At 43.1% G+C, this 21,337-nt stretch overlaps 2 protein-coding genes across 2 annotated transcripts in view; one reads left to right on the forward strand and one right to left on the reverse strand.

The window, feature by feature from the left end:
• Window positions 1–2,546: 2,546 nt before the first annotated feature.
• Window positions 2,547–21,337, reverse strand: part of LOC119163219 (eukaryotic translation initiation factor 4E type 3) — a 40,761-nt gene continuing 21,970 nt past the window's right edge. The window contains exon 6 of the mRNA XM_037415174.2: window positions 2,547–2,882. Within this exon, the coding sequence (XP_037271071.2) occupies window positions 2,830–2,882 (53 nt within the window). The 3' untranslated portion in view covers window positions 2,547–2,829. The remainder of the gene's footprint in view (window positions 2,883–21,337) is intronic.
• LOC119163218 (uncharacterized) lies at window positions 7,457–8,845 on the forward strand. Its single transcript, XM_037415173.2, has one exon. The coding sequence runs from the start codon at window positions 7,654–7,656 to the stop codon at window positions 8,569–8,571; it is 918 nt and encodes a 305-aa protein (XP_037271070.2). The 5' UTR covers window positions 7,457–7,653; the 3' UTR covers window positions 8,572–8,845.

A 21,337-nucleotide genomic window follows, 5' to 3' on the forward strand; every position in this document is an offset into this window, starting at 1 on the left:
ACTTGCAAAAAATTTCCAGCGCGCTTTCAAGATGAAGCATATACAGGTTTGTACATAATTTGCAAGAATATACATGCCTCCAATTCGAAGGCCAAAATACACATTACAGTACTGGAGGAACATGCTTGTCTATGTATACAAACACAATGCTCAATGAAACGCTATACAAAAAAAAAACATGAACATTGCTCGAACGTCCTTAACATTTTGTACTCTGCAACACACTTGGCCAGTTAAACAATTTCCAGCGCACTTCGCACATGCCGAGAATAAAGCGAAAATCGTCAAAGGCTACAAGTCGAAGGCTGTCAAGTAGCTGAAAGGTTGAATAGAGAGCAGTAGTTTTGTAACTACATCAAAGGCCACTTTCAAGCATGTTCCAGTAATACATTCCAATGACTACAGCATAAAACTTGCAACAGTTGCAACTTGATATTAATTGCATTTAAGCTAGGTGAAATGTAATCATCCTTGCTTATTCGACACATAGCGTGATTCATCACGGATTTTATCTGAAAGCAAAATTCAGAACACTGTGTTGCAAAAAGAAAGACGTACATAAAAAAACAGCCATACAAGGTTTACATTCTAATGCAAAAGCATAAACACCACCTGCTACAGTCTGTGGTATATGTAAAAAAAGTACACCACAAACAAGTAAACCTTACTTAGCTTTTGCAACTCTAAAGTTGATTGAACAAAGATTTTTTTTTCTGCAATAATATAAATTCGACAACTTATAGACATAGAAGAGATATGTCGGAGTTCGGTAGCTGCATTTTAATTAGTGCATATCAGCACATGAATGAACTTTGACTGTTTAAAAATTTCCGACTATTTTTCTAAGACCACTTGGTTTGCTATTTATGTCGAAAAATTTAGAGTAGTAACATACATAAACTTTAGGGCATGCTCTACCCTTTGCAGGTGTCTCTGTTGGCAGTGACTGACATGTTTTATACATTTCATTCAAGGCACTACAGGTGGCAAGACAGTGTACATTCAGTATAGCATCACATAACATGATGACAAATGCACATTTCACTACTGCATGGAGGTAAGGGCAACAGCGCTGAGTCTATAAGTGTAGTCATGCACATTTTCTCTTATTCTTTCAGCATCACGGTCAACCAGCAGCCAGTGCTTACGAGGTGCCATTTCCATGAATGGGCACCTCATACATGACTCGAGTGTCCTTCTGACAATGACACATCCCAAAAGAGCAAGATAGTGCACAGGCCCATCAAGCACATAACATATACAGACAATGTCATGCACAGATTGAAAAACACATGTGCCAATATATACCACAGAAGAAGAATTTGGCAAGAATTTGGCATTATGTCTAACCCAAGTTGACACGCAATCAGGTGGGCGTGACATGTTAGCTAGCTAATATCTCACTGAGATTTTTTTTGTTCTTTTTTTGTCAAATTTACTTCCTTAAACACTCGTGAAGTGAAGAGCAAAAAGCCATGAAACTTCAAAGAATAAAAACTATAATATTAGCTCATGGAAGCACCTCAATACTGTGCCCAGACCAAAACAGGCTGCCCTTCTAAGAGACATCTTTACGGTAGCCAGCAAACGTAGAATGAGCAAAGCTGCACTGTTTTGATTGGAAGTATGTGCGGCTACTAAGCCTTCACAAACTTTTACCGAGACGATAGTCAAAGAGAAAAAGAAATAGGGGATTGACGAAGTTGCACATGCGCAAAAAACGTGCCAAGACAAGTTTACAACTAAAAATACATTTCGCGAATACAGCGTCATGCAATGCCTGCTTGTGATGCAATTCAGGAGCAAAACATGGCGACATCCCCCGTGGCACAAACTATGGAGCATAAATCACGGCACATTTCTTTGTCAGTTTCCAAAGAGTTTCCTAAAGAGTAACTAAAAGTGACTAGTGCTTTGTTCATATACATGGCTGACCACACTGTTTCACCACAGTCGCATTCAAACGGATGCAAACTAAAATTTTCACCTTTCATGAAGTCAGCAAAGTATTAAGTTTTAGATCAGATTTAATGTCCGATACGATTACCAAGTGGACTATCACAATATGTATGTTCACTTTCCCACAAAGTCTCAAGAAGCAAGAAAGTTGCGCGACAACCACTTTATGTTATCAATGCACGAATTCCCCAGTTAGTACCATTTAAAATACATTAAAATTATAAGAACATACAGACCTCGTTATTTCTTTGTGAAATACTGTGGGAAGACCACTGCTTGAACCTTTAAATGTAAAGCAACATTCCTTGGATATAAGTACAACAAACAATTCTATGCCACTCCTTAGAAAACCAATGCCTTTAAACATATGCAAAGTCACTGAAATCAAGCCCATTGCAACCAACAGCCACGTTGCCACGTTATTTGATCTCCCCCCCTTCCCAGCTGGCCAGACCTCCCTCTGCCATACCAGCGACACAATCTTCACTGTTCCAGTGCCTAAACCAAAAGCCATAAAGGCAAGCAGCATGTCGAAGCTACCACTAAATCTATGAGAAAGAAGAAAGGCATAGTGTAGAACAAACAAGATGGCACTGTCTCGGCCAATATCTTCGTTCACTAATCATCATGAACGACAAAAGAAAGCATTGGTCTTAGTGACAATATACCTGGAATCGTAAAAATATAAGTTCCATTATTTCACATAGGTACGACTGATAACAAGCTAACAAAACCTAATTGGTAAACACCATATATAGTGGCGCAACAGGGCAAAGCTGGCTGCCATGCTCAGTCTTCGAAACAAGTGGACTACAGAGGCACCTGGTATCAACAGTAGTGGGCATTCGTGGACGGTAGTAGCACTAGTGACTAGCGGGACGTCCTCTTGTGACTCCCTTCATATGCCAATCGAGACTGGTGAGCTGCAAGGCAGGTGGAAGAAGAAGCAGTCTGAATGAATACAGTAGGAGATGCCCCCCAGAGAAGCAATGCACTGTCGATTGAGACACAAACAAGTCAAAGCACCCAAACATATTATTCCAAAAATAAAATATTAAAGGTGCCCAAACTCCACACATATAAACTATTCCTTGAAATTATGCGGCAATTTAGGTCTGACAAACAATCCTTCCAGACTAAATACAGTGTGAAAACAAGAAGCTATAATTTCAGAAATAGTTTTGTGTCTATACCACACAGCAGAATAAATTACGGGGAACAAAAACAGGCTGTACAAATTCCTAACCTCGTGAAAGACTACACCTTCACCATAGATCTCCTCAAATCCAGAATTAGAAAGGAAGCGTATCAAAAAACTACAAAAGAATTGTTCTTTTCAGAGAACTAAAGCAAACAAAAGAATAATATAGTTCTGTACGAAATGTTATGCATTGTTTCAATTTTCTTTCTTTTTATCTTCTCACATGTGGCTTGGGAGCCCCTTTTTTTGTGTGTGTGTGTGTGGATTAGTACATATAATGCAATTTTTATTTTCTGCTCGAGGGTTGTTTGTGCATATTTTTCAAAAGTTAGAAATGTGATTATGTTCTTTTTTTTTCTTAGTGCTTTATGACTGTACCATTGATCCGAGAAGTAGTATTTGATCTTCATGTACACTTTTATATTTGTAAATGTCTTTTCCTGCTGCTGTTGCTGTGTGGGTGGCGCAACCCAGTCAGGCAATGTTTGCCTTTAGCCATGTCTCCTTGGACAGTTTTGTGAGTGTTCTTAATAAATTAATGAATAAAAAGTAAAGAAAATGGTAAGCTTCTTTTTGCTTTTTCAGTCATTTCAGAAACTTTTCCGACTTCGCATTGAGCCTGTGATTTGCACAACCATTAATAAACTGGGTAGCTGCAGGAACTCGTGATCTGACATGAGGCACCTTTTGCCTTAGATGCCTCATCAAAGACGAATGTTGAAGATCAGTGTCTCTACGTGTCAGCATTAAAGTAAGTGACGCTAGGTGTTGTTATATAGTTACATTATCACATGACATCATTATGAATATAAAACAAACTTTTGACAAAGTCTTGTGACATAATGGGATGTCATCAGACCGAATTGTTGCCAGGTTGGTGGATGCATCATGAAGGCAGCGTTAAACTATGATTGGTCACAGCCCAAGAAAAAAATTCAAGCTCACCCACAGCGGCCATCATCCCACTCAGGCAGAATTTGCATAAACGTCCCACTGAATTGTGACTGGTTATTTGTGTGACGTCAGGCAGATTTAACTGATTTAACTAAAGCGTATGACTTGCCCGTACAGACATGTGTTCACTTCATTAGTTCTTCTTTGAAAAAATCTGACTTTTTGGCGAATTTCATCAAAAGTTCCGGTAACGTTCTAAGAAAGGATGATGAACTTTCCATTTATAATACGCGTAGCATTTTCATCACCAGTGAAAAAGTGCTTATTGTCAGAACAGAAATCGCCAATGAATGCTCTGTTGCACCAATAAATAACAGGTGCACTGCAGTACTGGGGGCGGAGCATGTTTTTATTAATAGCCTTTTAAACAATATAGGTGAAATGCAGGAGGCTTGTAATGCCTCCGACCTTGGCGGCAGTGCTAAACACCATTAGGTGTAGAAAGCTTTTGGTAGGGGGGTGGGGGAGAATCATTACATCAGTTGAAATGCATATAGTCTTGCGATTTTTTTATGATTTATAAAGAGCTGTTGTAGCTTCCTGTATATAAGGCCAGTCATACAATTTAAAAAATGGGAGTATTAGCTTGATAAGCTTGCCACTGCAGTTCAGTGAATTGAGGCACTGTACAAGCAGCTTGCAGGGCAGGGTAAACTGGAACATTCACTATTTGGAGACATGTAACCGTTGGGATATCAGCTAACCGCTTATCAAAGTTGTGAAAATGGCATCCATTGTATTATTACGAAGCATAACTTTTCATAATTCCATTTGCGTTTACCTCAGTGACACAAGAAACATGTTGGAATGCCGAAGCAGGCCACTAAAGTATGAGTTAAGGCTCTTTTCAAATGAGACCGTAATGTTGTTGTGATCACACCTTTAGCACATAAAGTAAGCAAACTTAATTTTTGTATGCTTCACTGGCAGATGTACATTACAGCTTATGTCATAGTACCAGTTTGCGGTGCTGTACATCACAATTCAATTTAATTAATGGCAATATGGCCACAGCACTGCAGAAGCCATTGCAGAAGTTCCAGAACTGCTTTGCATAATGAAGGCCGCCCTGCACAAATTATTGAATTCTGAAAGTTCCTTTTGATAGTGGCCACCGAGGTATGCTGGAGAAAACAAGTTTGATAGTGGCCACCGAAGTATGCTGGAGAAAACAAGAAGTGTGAATGCATTGCTAGCCTTTAAATAAGTGACAAATAATGACAGATTTTATGTAACCAATAGGCAATGTCATTGAACAGGTGACTCTTCTTCCCTAAGTATAGTGAAGATAACCATGGCCAGGCACTGTTGCGTGCAGTGAAAAATAAATGTCACAGTTGCCCCAAAAGGGCAAAGCCATAAGTGCCATAGCAACATATACGAATGTTTTGCGAAGCAAGGCTAGCATCAGATCTCGCGTAACTCTACAAAATGCTGGTGCAAAGGCGCTTACACTAGAGCGACACAAAACTGACACGACCCCGACGAAGACAAGAGGCAAACCCAGACCATCCAGCGACCAGTCGCCCGCCGACGAAATCGCCAGACCACATGGTCACACTAGGCTGACGACACCGCAAAAGACAGCATGTCATCCTAGTGCAACATAATGACAGACCGAAAACAGCAACAAAACGTATCAGCAGAACTGGCATCGGGAGATCTGCGCCTGAGTGAAAATTCGCCCATGTCCTAGCTTCAAAGGACCACGAAGGGGGAACACACACGAAGGGGGAAATAACAATGCCCCCTCCGAGGCTTCCGCAGGGTTTTAATAGGCATCTCGGGCACCTCACAGAAGTATTTTCTTGGCTTCCCTTTTGTGTATCCCCATCCCAGTCCTTAGACGCCATAGATTATGGCGGAGACTGCGCGGCATAACCGAAGAGGGACAATGGCCAAGCAGGGAGCATGTCTGTAAATGAGGTGCAGGTGTGCAAATTTAGACGGTGTAACTGCGTGTGCCTCAAGTGCGACTACAGAATTGGCCAATGAAAGACTGTGAGCACGACAACGCACAGACGGAGTCTTCCAGAGACTATCGGTGAACTGGTTGTGTCGTTGAAGTGTAATTATGATGACGACAAGACAAAAGACGCTCCCAAAGACAGTCGGCAGACCAAAATCTGTCTCTCTAGTGTAAACGTATCGTAAGAGAACACGGTCACTCCAGGTACGCTTTTGGTACCATTTTTTTCGTGTTGAGAGCGCAGCCCCTGCATGCTGTGGGGCACAATGCGCGCGCTGATCGTTGCCTCGATAGCGCGGCAACCATAAGCCCCCCTCCCCCCTCCTTTTAGCTCACTAGATAAGCGCACGCGCAGACGACCCCGGCCAGAACGGCGATGTTCACTCCGCAGAAAGAGGAGGCTGGCGCATCATTCCCTATATATATACATACATACATATACATATACGTGAATGACGGTGGCGGCAAAAACCAGCTGAGTCTGTACATATAATTGCCATCACCATAAAATGAGCACTGCAAGATGTGCATGAGCACTGAAATATATGAACAAGGTGCACGAGAACCTTGGCACTTTCTACAATTGTGGCTACAAGCCTCTACGCTATTCTTGAACATTGTGCTGCTTTACATGTGAAATGACAGAAGAAATCTGCATGCTTGATTACTGTAGCAAAAACTTTTCATGGAACAATTTTCCCTGCCCCTTTTTCCAAACAACCGTTCGTATACTGTGCATACACTACCATAAATATAAGTTAAAATATTTATTTTGCTTTGAAACAGATAATTTTTGAACACATAAAATAGCACGCAGCAAAATTGAGAAATGGCCACACCATGAACACAAATCTTGAATCATGAAATAGCAAGAGCAAATTTTACTTATTCCGCATTGAAGCAGCTTATTTGGTTTTGTACTCAAATCGCACGGCAGTTCAGTGTTCAAGACTGCACACTTTCAGCAATTCCATTTATAAAATACTTCAAATGAAATTTTCCTGTCACTGCGCAACACGCTTTGTAGAAGTATCGTGCATTTCCATATTTAGACGATAAGGCCATGCTAAAATCAAGCACAATTCATTTTAAAAAATGAAACAATTACAAGAAATCCTGCATGTATACTGCCATTTATCGGGCTGTTGGCCTCCGCAAAAGGGAATTTTAAAAATTAAAAGAGGAAAAACAAAAGAAAATGACACTCTTCAATGGACGGTATGTAGGTACACTAATTTATTCGCAAAAGGTACGAAGACGAATGAAACGGTGCTTGAAAACGAGAGCAAAGAAACGGAACCGAGGGGGCAACGCCTGGAGAAACGAAACCGAAACCGCGAAACCCCACGCGCGCTGCGCCACCTACTTCCTGTGGCATGTTATTTTTTTGGTCAATTTGTCACAGCTCGTCGTCGAGAAGTCGCGTTGTGCACGTGCAAGCGCCTCGAACTTCCCCAACTCCGGCCAGTTCGTCGTTTGTCTTCAACCTCAAGACAAAAGGGAATCAGTGGCACCGAGACAAACACCGTTCGGCTGTTGTCGTCTTCACAAGACCGCTCAAGCGCACACGATGGGCGACGCCGAGAGCGGAAATCTCGGGGTGCCGACGACGCAGAAGCCGCCAAAGAAAGCGGCGCGTCCTACAGCCCCTGTCGTGGTGCCCAAGAACGCCTACGACGTACAGCGGCTCAAGCTCGAGCGACTCATGGAGCACCCCGACCGCCCCGTCGTCATACCGGAGCCCGCCAAGCCCCGGGCGCCGCACGACGCTCCCGAGTTCGTGCGGAACGTGATGGGCTCGAGCGCGGGGGCCGGGTCAGGCGAGTTTCACGTCTACCGACACTTGCGACGCAAGGAGTACGCTCGTCAAAAGTACATCGACCAGCGCGCGCACGAGGACCAGCTAGACGCCGAGTTCCGCGAGCGGGTCGAGCGAAATCGCCGCGAAGCCGAGGAGAGGACTGCCAAGAAAAGGGCTAAGCGGCTGCGTCGGAAGCAGAAGGCGAAGGAGCGTAGGACTTCGGGCAAGACGTCGACCGGCAGTGGCGCGGCGGACAGTTCGTCGTCCGAAGATGAAGAACAAGAGACCGACGACAACAGCCGAGCGTCGGAGGACGCGACGACTTCGGAGGAGACGGATAAGCCCACAGCAACGGAGATAGCCCCCGGCAACGATCCCGACGCTGTAAGCCGCGAAACTAACGAGAAGTCTTCCGGCAGCTCGCCCCAAGACGAGGAGGAACGCGATGAGGGCACAACCGCGGCCTCGCACACGACAACGACACTTGCGAGTAGTAAGCCTAGCGAGGACTCCACAGTGGAAGGAGCTGCTCCCGACAACGACGCGACGATTTCAGCTGGCGCCGGCGATACCGGCCAAGAACCGCGCCGGGTTCGAATGTTAACGGCCGACGCAACTGACATCTGCACGCAGGCGACTACGGGATCCGAACCCGGCGACCCAGCGGTGAGCGAAATGGCCTCCTGAGGGGGCCCCCTAATATTCGTCCAGAAAACCCGGCCGTTAAGATGTGTGGACAGCGCTGGAATTCGCAAAAAATTAGGATAAAGTGACTGGCGCACGGAAATGTTATGAACTTTCAGTGCCACGAACTGTTTTTGCAACAACGTGCGAGTGGGCGTCATGACCGAGGATTGTACCCCTCTCTTAGGTTGTGTGGAAAACTGATACTCGTAAGTTTGTTTCGCCACTATGTGGCTGCCTGTTACAGAAAAAGAATAAACGAAGTGTTTGTTTACGAGTTGGTGCTACCCTGTTTGTAGTTGGTGCTGAAATCAACCAACAACTCTCCCATATTGTCCAGCCGCATGTTTAACAAGCATCAAGAATTCATAACAGGTGCCATTAATACTTTGTGCAGTCGATGAAGCTTTATGTGACAGCAGAAGTAGCTCGTTTTATAGCTGTTCTGTCACCTGCACATCCTAACAGAGGCCTAGAAATTTGTGAAGTCTGGTAAAGCTGTGCAACATCTTGCATCATACTACACATCACTGTATGGCTTACAAGTAATATGTTACGCATTTAGTTTCTATAAATACCCTAGAGGAAACTCTGGCAATGGGCACACACAAAGCGCTTCAGCTAGTATAGGAACAATGAACAGCACACGGATTGGTCTAATCTTTGTTCTTTAGCCTTTGCAAGGCCTGGAGCTGCTGTGTCAAGGTTCAGCCATTCTGCAACACTTTCAAACCTTAACGCTTTAGGCCTACCAATTCAAAACGGCTCACGGAAGTTCACAATAGTACACTCTTACATTCGGAACAAAACCACAAGTGCCTTTGAAGCTGGCAAGTGCCGAGACTGGACCCTCTAGTTAAGCTTGGGAAACTATTATGTTATTGGCACCCAGTTCTTTAGACTGTTCACAGCACGATAAAGCTGTGAACAGTCTAAGGAGCTGCATGCCCATAACATTATAACAAATCATCGTGCCAATTACGATGATTTCATATATTCTGATGGCATCTACTGTAGTTTTCATATTTGCAAATCTAAAGAATTGTCCTCAGAGGGGGCCTAAGACTTGAGTACAAATTCACCAACTGTTTTCATCATTCTTGAGCTCATAATTCACGTTAAGTGCAGAAAAACAGTAAGCAAAAAAAAAAAATTCTGTTCATTTCGAATTTAACCAGCATGAAAGACAGTGGAAAAGAACCAGTGCTAAACTACCAATTCGGCATTATTGGACAAAGGAGCCTTTCTATAGCATCACATTACCACTGTCAAGAAGCCTTGCACACAGAAGTAGCCAGTAATAACCCACAACAGCTATGTCCTAACAAAAAACAGGGCCAACAACATATCTGATTATGTAGGTGCCCATGGCAAGTGTCGAATTGCACTGAAAGACAACTTATCAATTAGCAACATGTTAAAATAGGGCACTGGGCATGCTCCTTCCAATCAGTACGAAAAAAAAAACAAGATAGTCAATTGAAACGTGGTAGGCTAAAAATGAGAATGTAAACAAAGTCAAACTTGAGAAAAAAAATAATGGATGATCGAGGTTTCTCCATCATACAAAAGTTTGGTCACTATCCGACAAACTACACCTGTCTAATTAAAACCTAAAAACTTAAAAGACTACTCGTACATGGCTTGCCAACAATGCCATCACGTCTTTTGAAATAAGGATGGTTAGCTATGAGTAATCTTTCAAGTCTTGTCATGCACTGTATGCAACTTGAATCGCATGGAAATGGAATTTGCACATCCATAAATTGTTCTAAAGAAGACAACTAGCACTCGCTTAGCTTATTTCTACATCAAAGCGGACGATCGAGCTAGTTGATTCATAATCGATGTATAATACACAGAAAACTGCAACGACGACAAGCATACGAGAAGAGACGACGACTGCTTGTCGAGTCCACCTCTCATCTCGTATGCTTATCGTCCTTGTTCTCTTCCGTGCAGTATGCATAGATCATTCATTGTGCAGCATGTTGCGGCAGAGGATAACGTTGCCGAGGGCACTCCCATATTCAATGAACCATTCAAAGAGCCCTGCTCCAGGTGCCACGTCAAAGTTATATAACGTTTGTCTACTTGAAATGAATACAATTGTTGAAGGAACCCTGCAGCACTTTTCCAGCGTGGTCAGAAAGCGCAGCCCTTTGGTAGCTGAGGCTCCCGCGAACATGCGAGCCAAACATTACAGAGCAACTTGCAGCCTGGAACGTGCAATTGATTCTCAAAGTAAGCCTAATATCTCTCATTATGGACCCGAAGGATGGCATGGCATGCCTTCCCACTGACTCACTATCGCACAGAAAGTAAGGCATTCAAAGTAACAAAAAAACGCTGCAGGTCACAACGAATGCCAACAAAAAAAGTAGCTTTTGCCCTCTATTCAACCCTCCCTACGTGGCTTCCAATGCGCTCACTGGTACGAAAAGAGAGATACTGCACTCAAAGCGCGCGACTAATCTCTGAAGCTACCCTGGCACTTGATGGATTCTTAAAATTTTTGTGGCCGTTGGCTTGGAAGGCACTAAACAACTTCAATGAAGCCATTCGATCATTACTTGGAAAAGTGTTGCAGAGAAGCTATAACAACTCGCCTGCGTGCTTCTGGGCCTTCCCGACTGTTTTTATAAAAAAAAATAAAACATGGACATTAGAACAAATATATCTGTAAGTAAACATTCATTAAAATTAATTGCCAAGCAGCACACAAGTGAAAATATTACCTTTTTTTTCTTTCGATAGAATATGAAGTACTCAAAAATAAAGTTGTACACATTAGACGCACTTACAGACAGACTATCAGAATTATCATCTGTAGGTGATATACAGAGCTTCAAAAAAAAAAAAGTAAAACACTGAATATGACGAGACGAAGAGTCTGGCACGAGTCTTCTCATAGTACAAACTAACTTGCCAATGTTTCAAGACGCACTTACACTAGAGTGACACGACATCAATTTTGGCCTGCCGACTATCTTTGGGAGCGCCTTTGGTATCGTCATCGTCCTACTTACACTAAAGCTACGTCAACAGTTTGCCAAAGGTCCGTGGAAGACTTCATCTGTGCCTTGTCGTGCTCACAGCGTTTCATTGGCCAACTACCCAGTCACACTGGAGGCATGTGCCGTGCATTGACTGAATTTGCGCGCAGAAATTGAGAACAAGGCACCACCAGCTCCTCATTTTCAGCTGTCCTCCCTCCTCTTCTATTCCTCTCGAGCTACGTGGCGCAACCCCGCCATCCCCGAAGGTGTCGAGAGACCCGGGTGGGGACGAATGAAGGAAAAACGAAAAAAAAAGACATTCGTGGGGTGCGCAAGATGACCAATAAGAAGCTACAGGGTCTCGTGCGAGGCGTTCTCATCTGCTTTCCAAATCTCCCCCTTCGTTGTTCAAAGGAACGGTATCGGCAAATTTTCGGTCAGGCATGGATCTTTCAATGACCTGCCAACAAGTCCGTCAATGGGTTTTACTGGCGCTTTTGGTCTGTCCTCTATCATGTTACACTGCGACGACATGCTGTCTTTCAAGACATTATCGTTAGTTTAGTGTGAACAGACGATTCAGTGGTGACTCGATGCCCTACTGTGTGTGTGTCTGGTGTCGCTCTAGTGTAAACGCGCAAGGCAGGGAAAACAACAAAATTCGCAATTATTAATGTTGGCAATCGTGACAATGTGAGGTGAAGAAAAGGTGTAGCAACAATACCAGCAATTGGGTAGCCCATTAGGATATTGCCCACCAACCTGACAAATGGAGCGGTCTCGTCTACCCTTGACGAGATCAATGACTGCCTTATCGGTAACAGCACGGTTCGCAATCGTGCGACGATAAAACTGGAACGGCCTACCAGAAACTACAGATCCAAGCCCGCCATGCTGAACTATAACCAAGTCAAACACTAAGCGAACTACAGTCGCATTATCCAGAGCTCTTTAGGCGTATGAGCTGAAAAACGCCTCATCGGCTTCATGTATCAAAATCCAGACACAACGCTAGAAGAAATTGCCGAGATTTGCCGATCGTTACACTATCTGTAGACAAGAAAATAAGCTAATACATGGTATTTTTGCATTTTCGATGCTCGAGTCTGCAAGGGAAGTGCCATTGATAATGTCAGTAGGGTCCTTACACATCATCATCAGCCTGACTACGCCCACTGCAGGGCGAAGGCTTCTCCCATGATTCGCCAATAAACCATGTCTTGTGCTTTCTGTTGCCACGTTATAGCCGCAAACTTTTTAACTCTCATCAACCCACCTAACTTTCTGACTCCCCTTCATGCGTTTGCCTTCTCTGGGTATCCAGTCAGTTACCTTTAATGGCCACTGGTTATCCTGCCTACATGCTACATGTCCGGCCCATGTACATTTCTTTTTCTTGATTTCAAATACGATATCCTTAACCCCGGTTTGTTCCCTGACCCACTCTGCTCTCTTCTTGTCTTTTAAAGTTGCACCTATGATTTTCCTTTCCATCGCTCGTTGTGTTGTCCTCAATTTAAGGTGAACCCTCTCTGTAAGCCTCCAGGTTTCTGCTCCGTAGGTAAGTACTGGCAAGATGCAGCTGTTATATACCTTCCTCTTGAGGGATAGTGGCAATCTACCAGTCATGATTTGAGAGTGCTTGCCAAATGTGCTCCGCCACATTCTTATACTTCAAGTTACTTCAATCTCATGGTTCGGTACCGCGGTTATCACCTGTCCTAAGTAGACATATTCTTGTACAACTTTCAGCGTCTCTCCACGTATCACAAAGTGCTGTTTTCTGCCGAGATTGTTCCACATTACTTTAGTTTTGTGGATATGAATTTCAGACCTACTTTTCTGCTTTCCGTGTCCAGTTCAGTAATCATGAACTGTAATTCGTCCTCTGAGTTACTCATCAAGGCAATGTCATCAGCGAATCGCAGGTTACTTAGGTGCTTTCCATCGAAAGAATTTCAACACAGAAAGAGGCCATTACAAATGTTCCCAACTTTTATGAGGCTGACGACTAAAGTATAATTGACTATTTGTGATTTGCTCTGAATAGTTTTGATTTTCAAGTGGACATCAATGCAATGTGGGAATCATTTAAGTGTACTGCCTTTCATTGTATCGAAAATTTTGTACCATTTAGGAAAAGAAATAAAGCTAAACGGAACCCCTGGATAAACAGGGAAATGATCCAACTGAAACGCCAAATTAGCGGCCAGAGACAAAAAGTAACTAAAGACCACGCAAAAATAGCTGATTTATCAGCGCAACTGCGTTCTATGAATACTCATGCCAATAACAGATATTACAAGGAAATACTGACAGAGCTTTTGACGTCTCCTGATAAATTTTGGCGTCACATGTCAAAAAAAGATGACGAGTCACTCAGCATTATAGTGGATAACATTATGGTTACTGACCCTGCAAAGACTGCTGCTTCTTACAACGAATTCTTTCGGTTAGTGTTTTCAACTCTATCGCACTCTAATGAGGAGTTTTTTTTGTCTCCATTGTCTCACTCAGAAATAATGCCAGATGTTGAAGCCTCATATGAGAGAATTGCAGCCCTGCTACTGAACATGGACATAAAAAAATCTGTAGGCCCTGATGACATACCAAACGAATTTCTCCACAGGTACGCAGAATGGGTTGCTCATTATATAAAGTTTATATTTGATGCATCACTTGCAAAATGCCAAATCCCCGATGATTGGTTTAAGACTAGAGTTATACCTGTGCATAAATCTGGTGATAAGGGGGTAATTGAAAACTATCGTCCAATATCAACCTGCTTGTGCTGTAAGCTCCTGGAGCACATTGTATCCCAAGTCAATTTACGCGTACATCTACAATGCCAACGAATTTTTGCCCCAATCAACATGGATTCAGACAGCGCCTTTTCACAATGTTACGACCGTCTTCATTACTGAAGTTTTTCGGCCTTTGTGAATGGGACGAAAATATTTCGACGCATTCCAAGCAAGGGTGTGCCGTCAAGACGGGTTGATTTCCTCTCGGCAAAACCTGAACGGGGGGTTCGGGACTGGTTCGCGCAAAGAAAACGCACGAGCCAAGAGAGGCCATTGTGAGCTCGTCTCAAGAAAGGCCATTGTGTTTGCTGCGAGCAAGGCTTTCGAGGCAGACAAGGAGGCAGCTGGGCCATTTTCGAGGTCACCGAGGATCTGGAAATCTCGGAACCAGCATGGTATTTGCAGTTCAGGCAGAAAGCTAAATCCAAATTGGTTGTGGCTGCATCTTGCGAGGACAAGCAGAGCCCCGGGATATGTGCAGCTAAGCCACAGCTTCTAGCAAACAACCAGGAATGGAACGTGGAGGTGAAGAAAAGGATAATGCGCTATCTGCTGCCGCCGTTGCCGGAGCCCGCCTCCGGGACGAGGGATTAGTTGACTACTCCTCCTTCCCCCCCCCCCCCCCTTCTTCATAGGATCGGCTGAATGGGGTGGCATATTTTGACGATATGCGGGCCCACCGCTACATTGTCCTCCCCAAACAGTCAGGCAAATTTGACACGTGTACTGGCAGCCGGTTTTTCGAACCTCACCCAGCTTCCAGAAGAATCTTGGAAGCCAATGTCATCGGACGTGCGCGAAACTTGGTGACGTGTGCGAATACGTCGGTGCAGTGCTTTGGTGACCATATTTGGGCATCGTGTGGACTGTGCCCTCTCCGCATGCATTGTGTGGTGTCTTTCCTCTCCTTCATGGGTGGAGCACCTAGACCATGGGGCGCCTCATTGGCAAAAACCGCGAACAATGCGCCCAGGGTTGGCAACGAGGCGCTATATAGGCCGAAGACTTGCGTGTATTTGAAGTTCTACAGTCTAACAGTTCTCATGTATAGTTTTGACTTCTCGTTCTCTTTTCTAATTCTCAGTTACTAATCATGTAAATAAACTGTTGTCGTTTTTACGAGCGCCTGATCAGTTTGGTTCAACGATGGGTCCTAGGACGGGGCCCGCTACCAAACTGAGACCCGCAGGACCCAGGTCGCAACAACAACAACACAGCTTCTTGAAACAGTTAATGACTTTGCCTTGAACCGAGACGTAAAAAAACAGATAGATGCCACATGTCTTGATTTGTCGAAAGCATTCGATAGAGTGCTACATGCAGAATTGCTTGTGAAGCTAAGAGTTATGGGAATAAATGAGGAAATAGTGAAATGGATAACCGCGAACCTTCAGGGCAGAACGCAATACGTAGAAGTGGAACATAATAAATCAAAACCATTGAATGTGACGTCAGGTGTTCAACAGGGGTCTGTGTTAGGCCGTGTGCTATTCTTGGTTTATAATAATGATATTGCCTCTGAAATAGATGAAAGAATCTCGGTGCGACTTTTTGGTGATGATTGTCTTCTGTACAAAGAAATTAATAGTCCGGAAGATCAACAATTGCTCAGTGATGCTCTGAGAGCAGTAGAAAAATGGTGTGACAAATAGAAAATAAAAATAAATGAGAATAAAACTTATGATTGCACGTAACGAATAAAGTGAATAATGTCCTTGACTTCAATTACGCCGTGAATTCATCGGTACTTTCTATGGTCGATGTGCTGAAATACTTAGGCGTAAACAATTCCAAGAATTTAGGCTGGTCCTATCATGTTGCAAAAGTATGTGAAACTGCAGAAAAGAAACTCTGGTTCTTGCGAAGAAAACTGCATTTAGTCTCACAGTCAGTTAAGCTAACTGCTTATTTAACCTATGTACGGCCCACGCTAGAGTATGCTAGCATAATCTGGGACTCTTATTAGTCTGGTTTAATTCAGAGATTGGAAGCGTCGAGCCGCAAGGTTCATCCTATCAAAATACTCTTGTACAGATTCTGAAATGCTCAACTTGCCCACGCTTGCTGAACGCAGGCGCATAGCAAGGCTAAAGTTTTTTTTTTTTATTATCTCACTAAAAACAAACTCAACATCTATAGTTACCAGTACTTGAAAGCACGAGAAGGTAAAGTACTGCAAAGAGGGGCGGAGGGTACCTTCGAAGTGCCTCAGATGCACATAAACAGCTACGCGTTTTCTTTCTTCTCAAGAACCGTAACAGAATGGAATGAATTGCCGCTACTAACACGAGAAAGCGCCAGTGCAGATTAATTTCAGAATAACCTTGCACGAAATTAAGGAAATATATGCATGTCTTCACATTCTATCTGTTCATGACTCTGAAATTATTCTTAAGCATTCTGTTTTTATTTTTGTGTCATTTATGTACGAAATATTCTCCTTATGTCCAGCTGTGTATCCTTGTACATAGTGCTCGGTTATGACCACTGCTGGCAGACTTCGCATGTATGGTGTAGTAAAATTTTGTGAACCTATCAACAAGCTATTTTCTTGTGTATGCCTATGTTTGTTTCATTTTTTGATTTCCGTTCTTGTTTTATTGTTACCAATGTATTATGGTGGCTGTGGATGCTCTGTAGCTTTTTTCCAGTATGTTTATGTTGGTTTATTTGATACCTCGATTCCTTAGTGCCTGCATTACTGCTGATGTCTCGACTCAGTCAAATGCCTTTTCATAATCTATGAAAGCTATGTATAGAGAATGGTTGTAATGAGCACATTTCTCAATTACTCAATTTATAGTATGAATATGGTCTATTGTGGAGTAGCCGGTACAAAATCCTGCTTGGTCTTTTGGCTGACTGAACTCTAATATCGCCTTCATTCTATTAGCTACTATTTTTGTAAATTGTTTGTAGACAACGAAGAGTAAGCTGGTCGGTGTGTAATTTTTCATGTTCTTGATGTCTCCTTTCCTATGGATTAAGATGATTTTGGCGTTCTTCCAAGATTCTGGTACCCTTCCCGTCAAGAGACACTTTGTAAATACGGTGGCTAATAACGAAGAGTAAGCTGGTTGGTGTGTAATTTTTTATGTTCTTGATGTCTCCTTTCTTATGGATTAAGATGATTTTGGCAAGAGACACTTTGTAAATACGGTGGCTAATTTTTCTAACACAATTTCTCCGCCATCTTTTAGGAGGTCCGTTGTTACTTTATCATCATCAGCGGCTTTGCCTCTTTGTGTTCCTTCTAGGGCTTTCCTCACATCTCCTGTCGTTACACAGGTAGGATGTCAAGTTCTCTTGGACTATAATGGTTTCTCACAATACCATCCAGGTTTTTTTTTTTTTTTTTACTTTTGCAAAGCTTTCTGTAGAACTCCTCCACAATCTCGACCATCCTATCCATATTGGTTATGACATTGCCTTCCTTGCCTATGCACAAGTCTGCCTTCGCGGCTTTTAGGCTTCTGCCACTTTTTACAGCCTGCTCAATTCTTTCCATGTTATACCTCCTGAGGTCGGCTACTTTCCGCCTATTGATTAACTTCGAGAGCTCCACTAGCTCTATTCTGTCAAAGAAAAGAGGTCTGGGGTGCGGCCTCACTGGCAACCATCTGCCGGTAATGCACACCTTCATCAGAGCAGGATTGGCCACCCTGGTGCAGTACCTGGCCACAAACTCCCATGAACACAGCAATTAACCTTTGGCCCTCAGTTCCTAGCAGCTGCGAAGCGATTGTCCAAGGCGGCGGCCAGACCTGTGACGCAGCGGAGGGTGCTGAGAATCCCTGGGTACGGACAGGCCACCATTGGAATCTGAACATGGCTACCTTCAACACCAGGACGCTATCTAGTGAGGCTAGTCTAGCTATGCTATTCGAGGAATTTGAGAGTGTTAAATGGGATGTAATAGGGCTCAGCGAAGTAAGGAGGACACGTGAGACTTATACAGTGCTCAAAAATGGACATGTCTTATGCCACCGTGGATTAGTTGACCCAAAATAACTGGGAGTCGTGTTTCTCATACTCAAGGGTATCGCTGGCAACATAGAAGAATACTATAGCATCAGTCAGAGGGTGGCAAGTATTATAAATAAATTTAACAAAAGGCACAAGATGAAAGTGGTACAAGCTTGTGCGCTTATATCAAGCCGATGATCATTTGGTTGAACGCTTTTATGAAGATGTAGAGTCAGCCATTATTAAAGTAAAGACACAGTATACTATTCTTATGGGCGACTGATGCCAAAGTAGATAAAAAAACAGGCCAGAGGCCATGCAGTGGAGGAATGTGGCATCGGCTCTAGAAATGCCAGAGGGGAGTTATTAGTAGAGTTCGCAGAACGTAATAATTTATGGATTATGAATACCTTTTTCAGAAAACGAGTAACCTTTAAGTGGATGTCGTGAAGTCCGAATGGCGAAACTAGAGTCGAACCCTGCTACAGGGAATGCTGCTTCAATGAAATCCCCGCTACAACGAAAAATTCACGGTTCCCTGTCAGTAGTCCATAGGAGTCAATGCATAAATATTGTCGCCACAATGAACACTTTTTCTTCTGCCGCCCACTTCAACAAAATTTCACGATGCGATTCCAGGCTCAGATATTTATTGCTATACAGTAAACCAAATATTTAACATTTTGATGCATTTTCAGAACCTCGAAATACGTAGACGAAGTCTAAAACACGCGTTGGCACCACCAAAATTTACCGCTGTTTAGGAAGCAAGGGCACCGCCATTGCTCGATAGCAATGGCAATGAGACTGCCCTGCTTTTGCCAGTGACAAAAGCAAGGCAGTGTCATTGCCATCGCTATTGAGCAATGGCGGTGCCCTTTCTTGCTGAACGGCGGTGGTTCTTGGTATTGCCAACGCATGTTTTAGACTTCGTCGACGTGTTTTCAGGTTCTGAAAATGCATCAAAATGTTAAAACTTTGGGTTTACTGTATAGCCGCAGACGATCCGAAGCTGAAGCTCAGTTGCTTATTGATGGTTTCCTTCGCGCAGCTGCTGGGTGCATCTGCGGAACGATGCTTTTTCCGATTCCAATGCTTATCATTTTGATGGCCCTTGGCATGTGTGGTAACTAATCAGAGCGGCTGTTGTCCGCATTATCAACAAAGTCAGGTAGCCCCGAGTGATTGATGATAAGAATGACATAAAATAAGGCAAAAGTCACCGCTCCACGATACCCTGCTGTTATCTCGGTGTTTTGACGGCGTATAGCTGCTGGTGCTAACGTGTTATAGCAACTGTTTGGTTCGTTCACAAAAGTGGTTGTAGTCATTGTTTCAGCATGCTTTTCACCGCGAGCTCGCTATGCATGGGCGGGTCGCGTCGTGACGCTGCTGGGATAGAATGAAAAGCAACGGACACTTATCGAATTTTGAAAATAAACGTTCCTTTGTTTTGCTAGTTCAAATCGGCTTTTTTTCTATTTCACTGCAATGAAACTTTTGCTTCAACGAAATTTTTTCTGCGCCCCTTCAATTTCCTTGTAGCGGTGTTCGACTGTAAAAATGAAATTGACTTCATTCTGTGTGCACACTTGGACATTGTACAGGGCGTAAAAGTAGTTGGCAAGGTTACATGCAGTGACCGTAGAATGGCAAGAGCTTGTATACACCTAAATTTTAAAAAATCTAACGAAAACTGATACGCAAGAAGCCAGTTAATAAACTGGCGGTGAGAGGAAAAATACAAGAATTCATAGTTTCGCTTCAGAATCGATTCGAGGCACTAAATGAGATAACCCTCGTTAGCGTTGACACAATGAATAATAATCTTGCTAGTATCATCAAAGATTGCAAAATTGAAGTGGCAGGTTCAGTCACTAGACGGAAAACTGTCAAACTATCTCGGGAGATAAAAAAATCTTATTAAGAGAGGTCAAACGACGAAAGCCCCAAATGCAACCGAAAAAACAGTGCTTGTGGAGCTTTCGAAGAGTTTTACTAGGCTTGTGCAAATATTAGAATGCTCGTATGAATAGCACTGTATTCGCTTCGATTCGAATTCAGATTACTGAAAAGTATTCGAAATGAATGTAGTGTACATTAATCTGCATGTAACCAACCATTTGTGAAGGTAGTTTCCCTGCAGTGAAGGAATGCCAAGCTGTGAAAACGCCTAGACGAAAGAAATCTGCACTGCAACGAAGGCCCATTTCAAGGTATCACCCTCACATATCACCCTCACGTTGCTTCATTATTTTTTAAGTTCATAAAGTTGTTATACCGGCCTATGTGCTCAAAGTATGGTAAATTTTTAAACGTAACATTTACCAGGTTATCACTTGTATTTTACCAAAGTTGAATCCTGCTACTATTCAAAGTTGTTTCCACTTCCTTTGATGTCATATTTGCACAAAAAGAATGGCATATTTGCACAGGCCTTGTTTCAGATTTTCAAAAATGTTGTCAGGTTAAATGGGTCATGACAAATATGGCCCAAATTCACTATTTGCTTGGAATTATTTTCAAACCTAAAATTCACCATTTGTACAAGCCTAGTTCTTATGCATCCAGGTTATATCCTTCAGATTAAAGTGTGTCTGCAAAACTCATAGTTTCTTGAAAGCACTTCTCCAAGGTTTTGCAGCACCAAATCGTGCAGTTAAAGCGAAAAACTGCAGCGACTGTGGGGATGCAGCGAGTTTCCTGTCAACGCCCCACGGGTAATGCATCGGATGCAATTCTCCACAGATTAATTTCGGCACGCCTCCAAGTTTCGAATTTTGCAAGTGGTACGATTAAACAGCTCCGGCTTTGCTATCACTAAGCAGTACGTCTGCAAAATGAAGTGTGAAGTAAATGAACATGAAGAGAGTATTTTTCTTGCATTAGTCAATTACTCTTTAATATGCCGAAAAGGCCATGCCTGTCGCAAGACGAAAGATAATAAGCAAGAAAATATGCAATATAAAATGTAGGAGGCAGTGCCACCTTAAAATTCCT

The sequence above is a fragment of the Rhipicephalus microplus genome, chromosome 9 (genome assembly GCF_043290135.1).
Source record: "Rhipicephalus microplus isolate Deutch F79 chromosome 9, USDA_Rmic, whole genome shotgun sequence".
In the NCBI taxonomy this organism is placed as follows: Eukaryota; Metazoa; Arthropoda; class Arachnida; order Ixodida; family Ixodidae; genus Rhipicephalus; species Rhipicephalus microplus.

Excerpts from the sequence above, each read along its gene's own strand:
- LOC119163218 (XM_037415173.2), top strand. The coding sequence starts at position 7,654 with ATGGGCGACGCCGAGAGCGGAAATCTCGGGGTGCCGACGACGCAGAAG.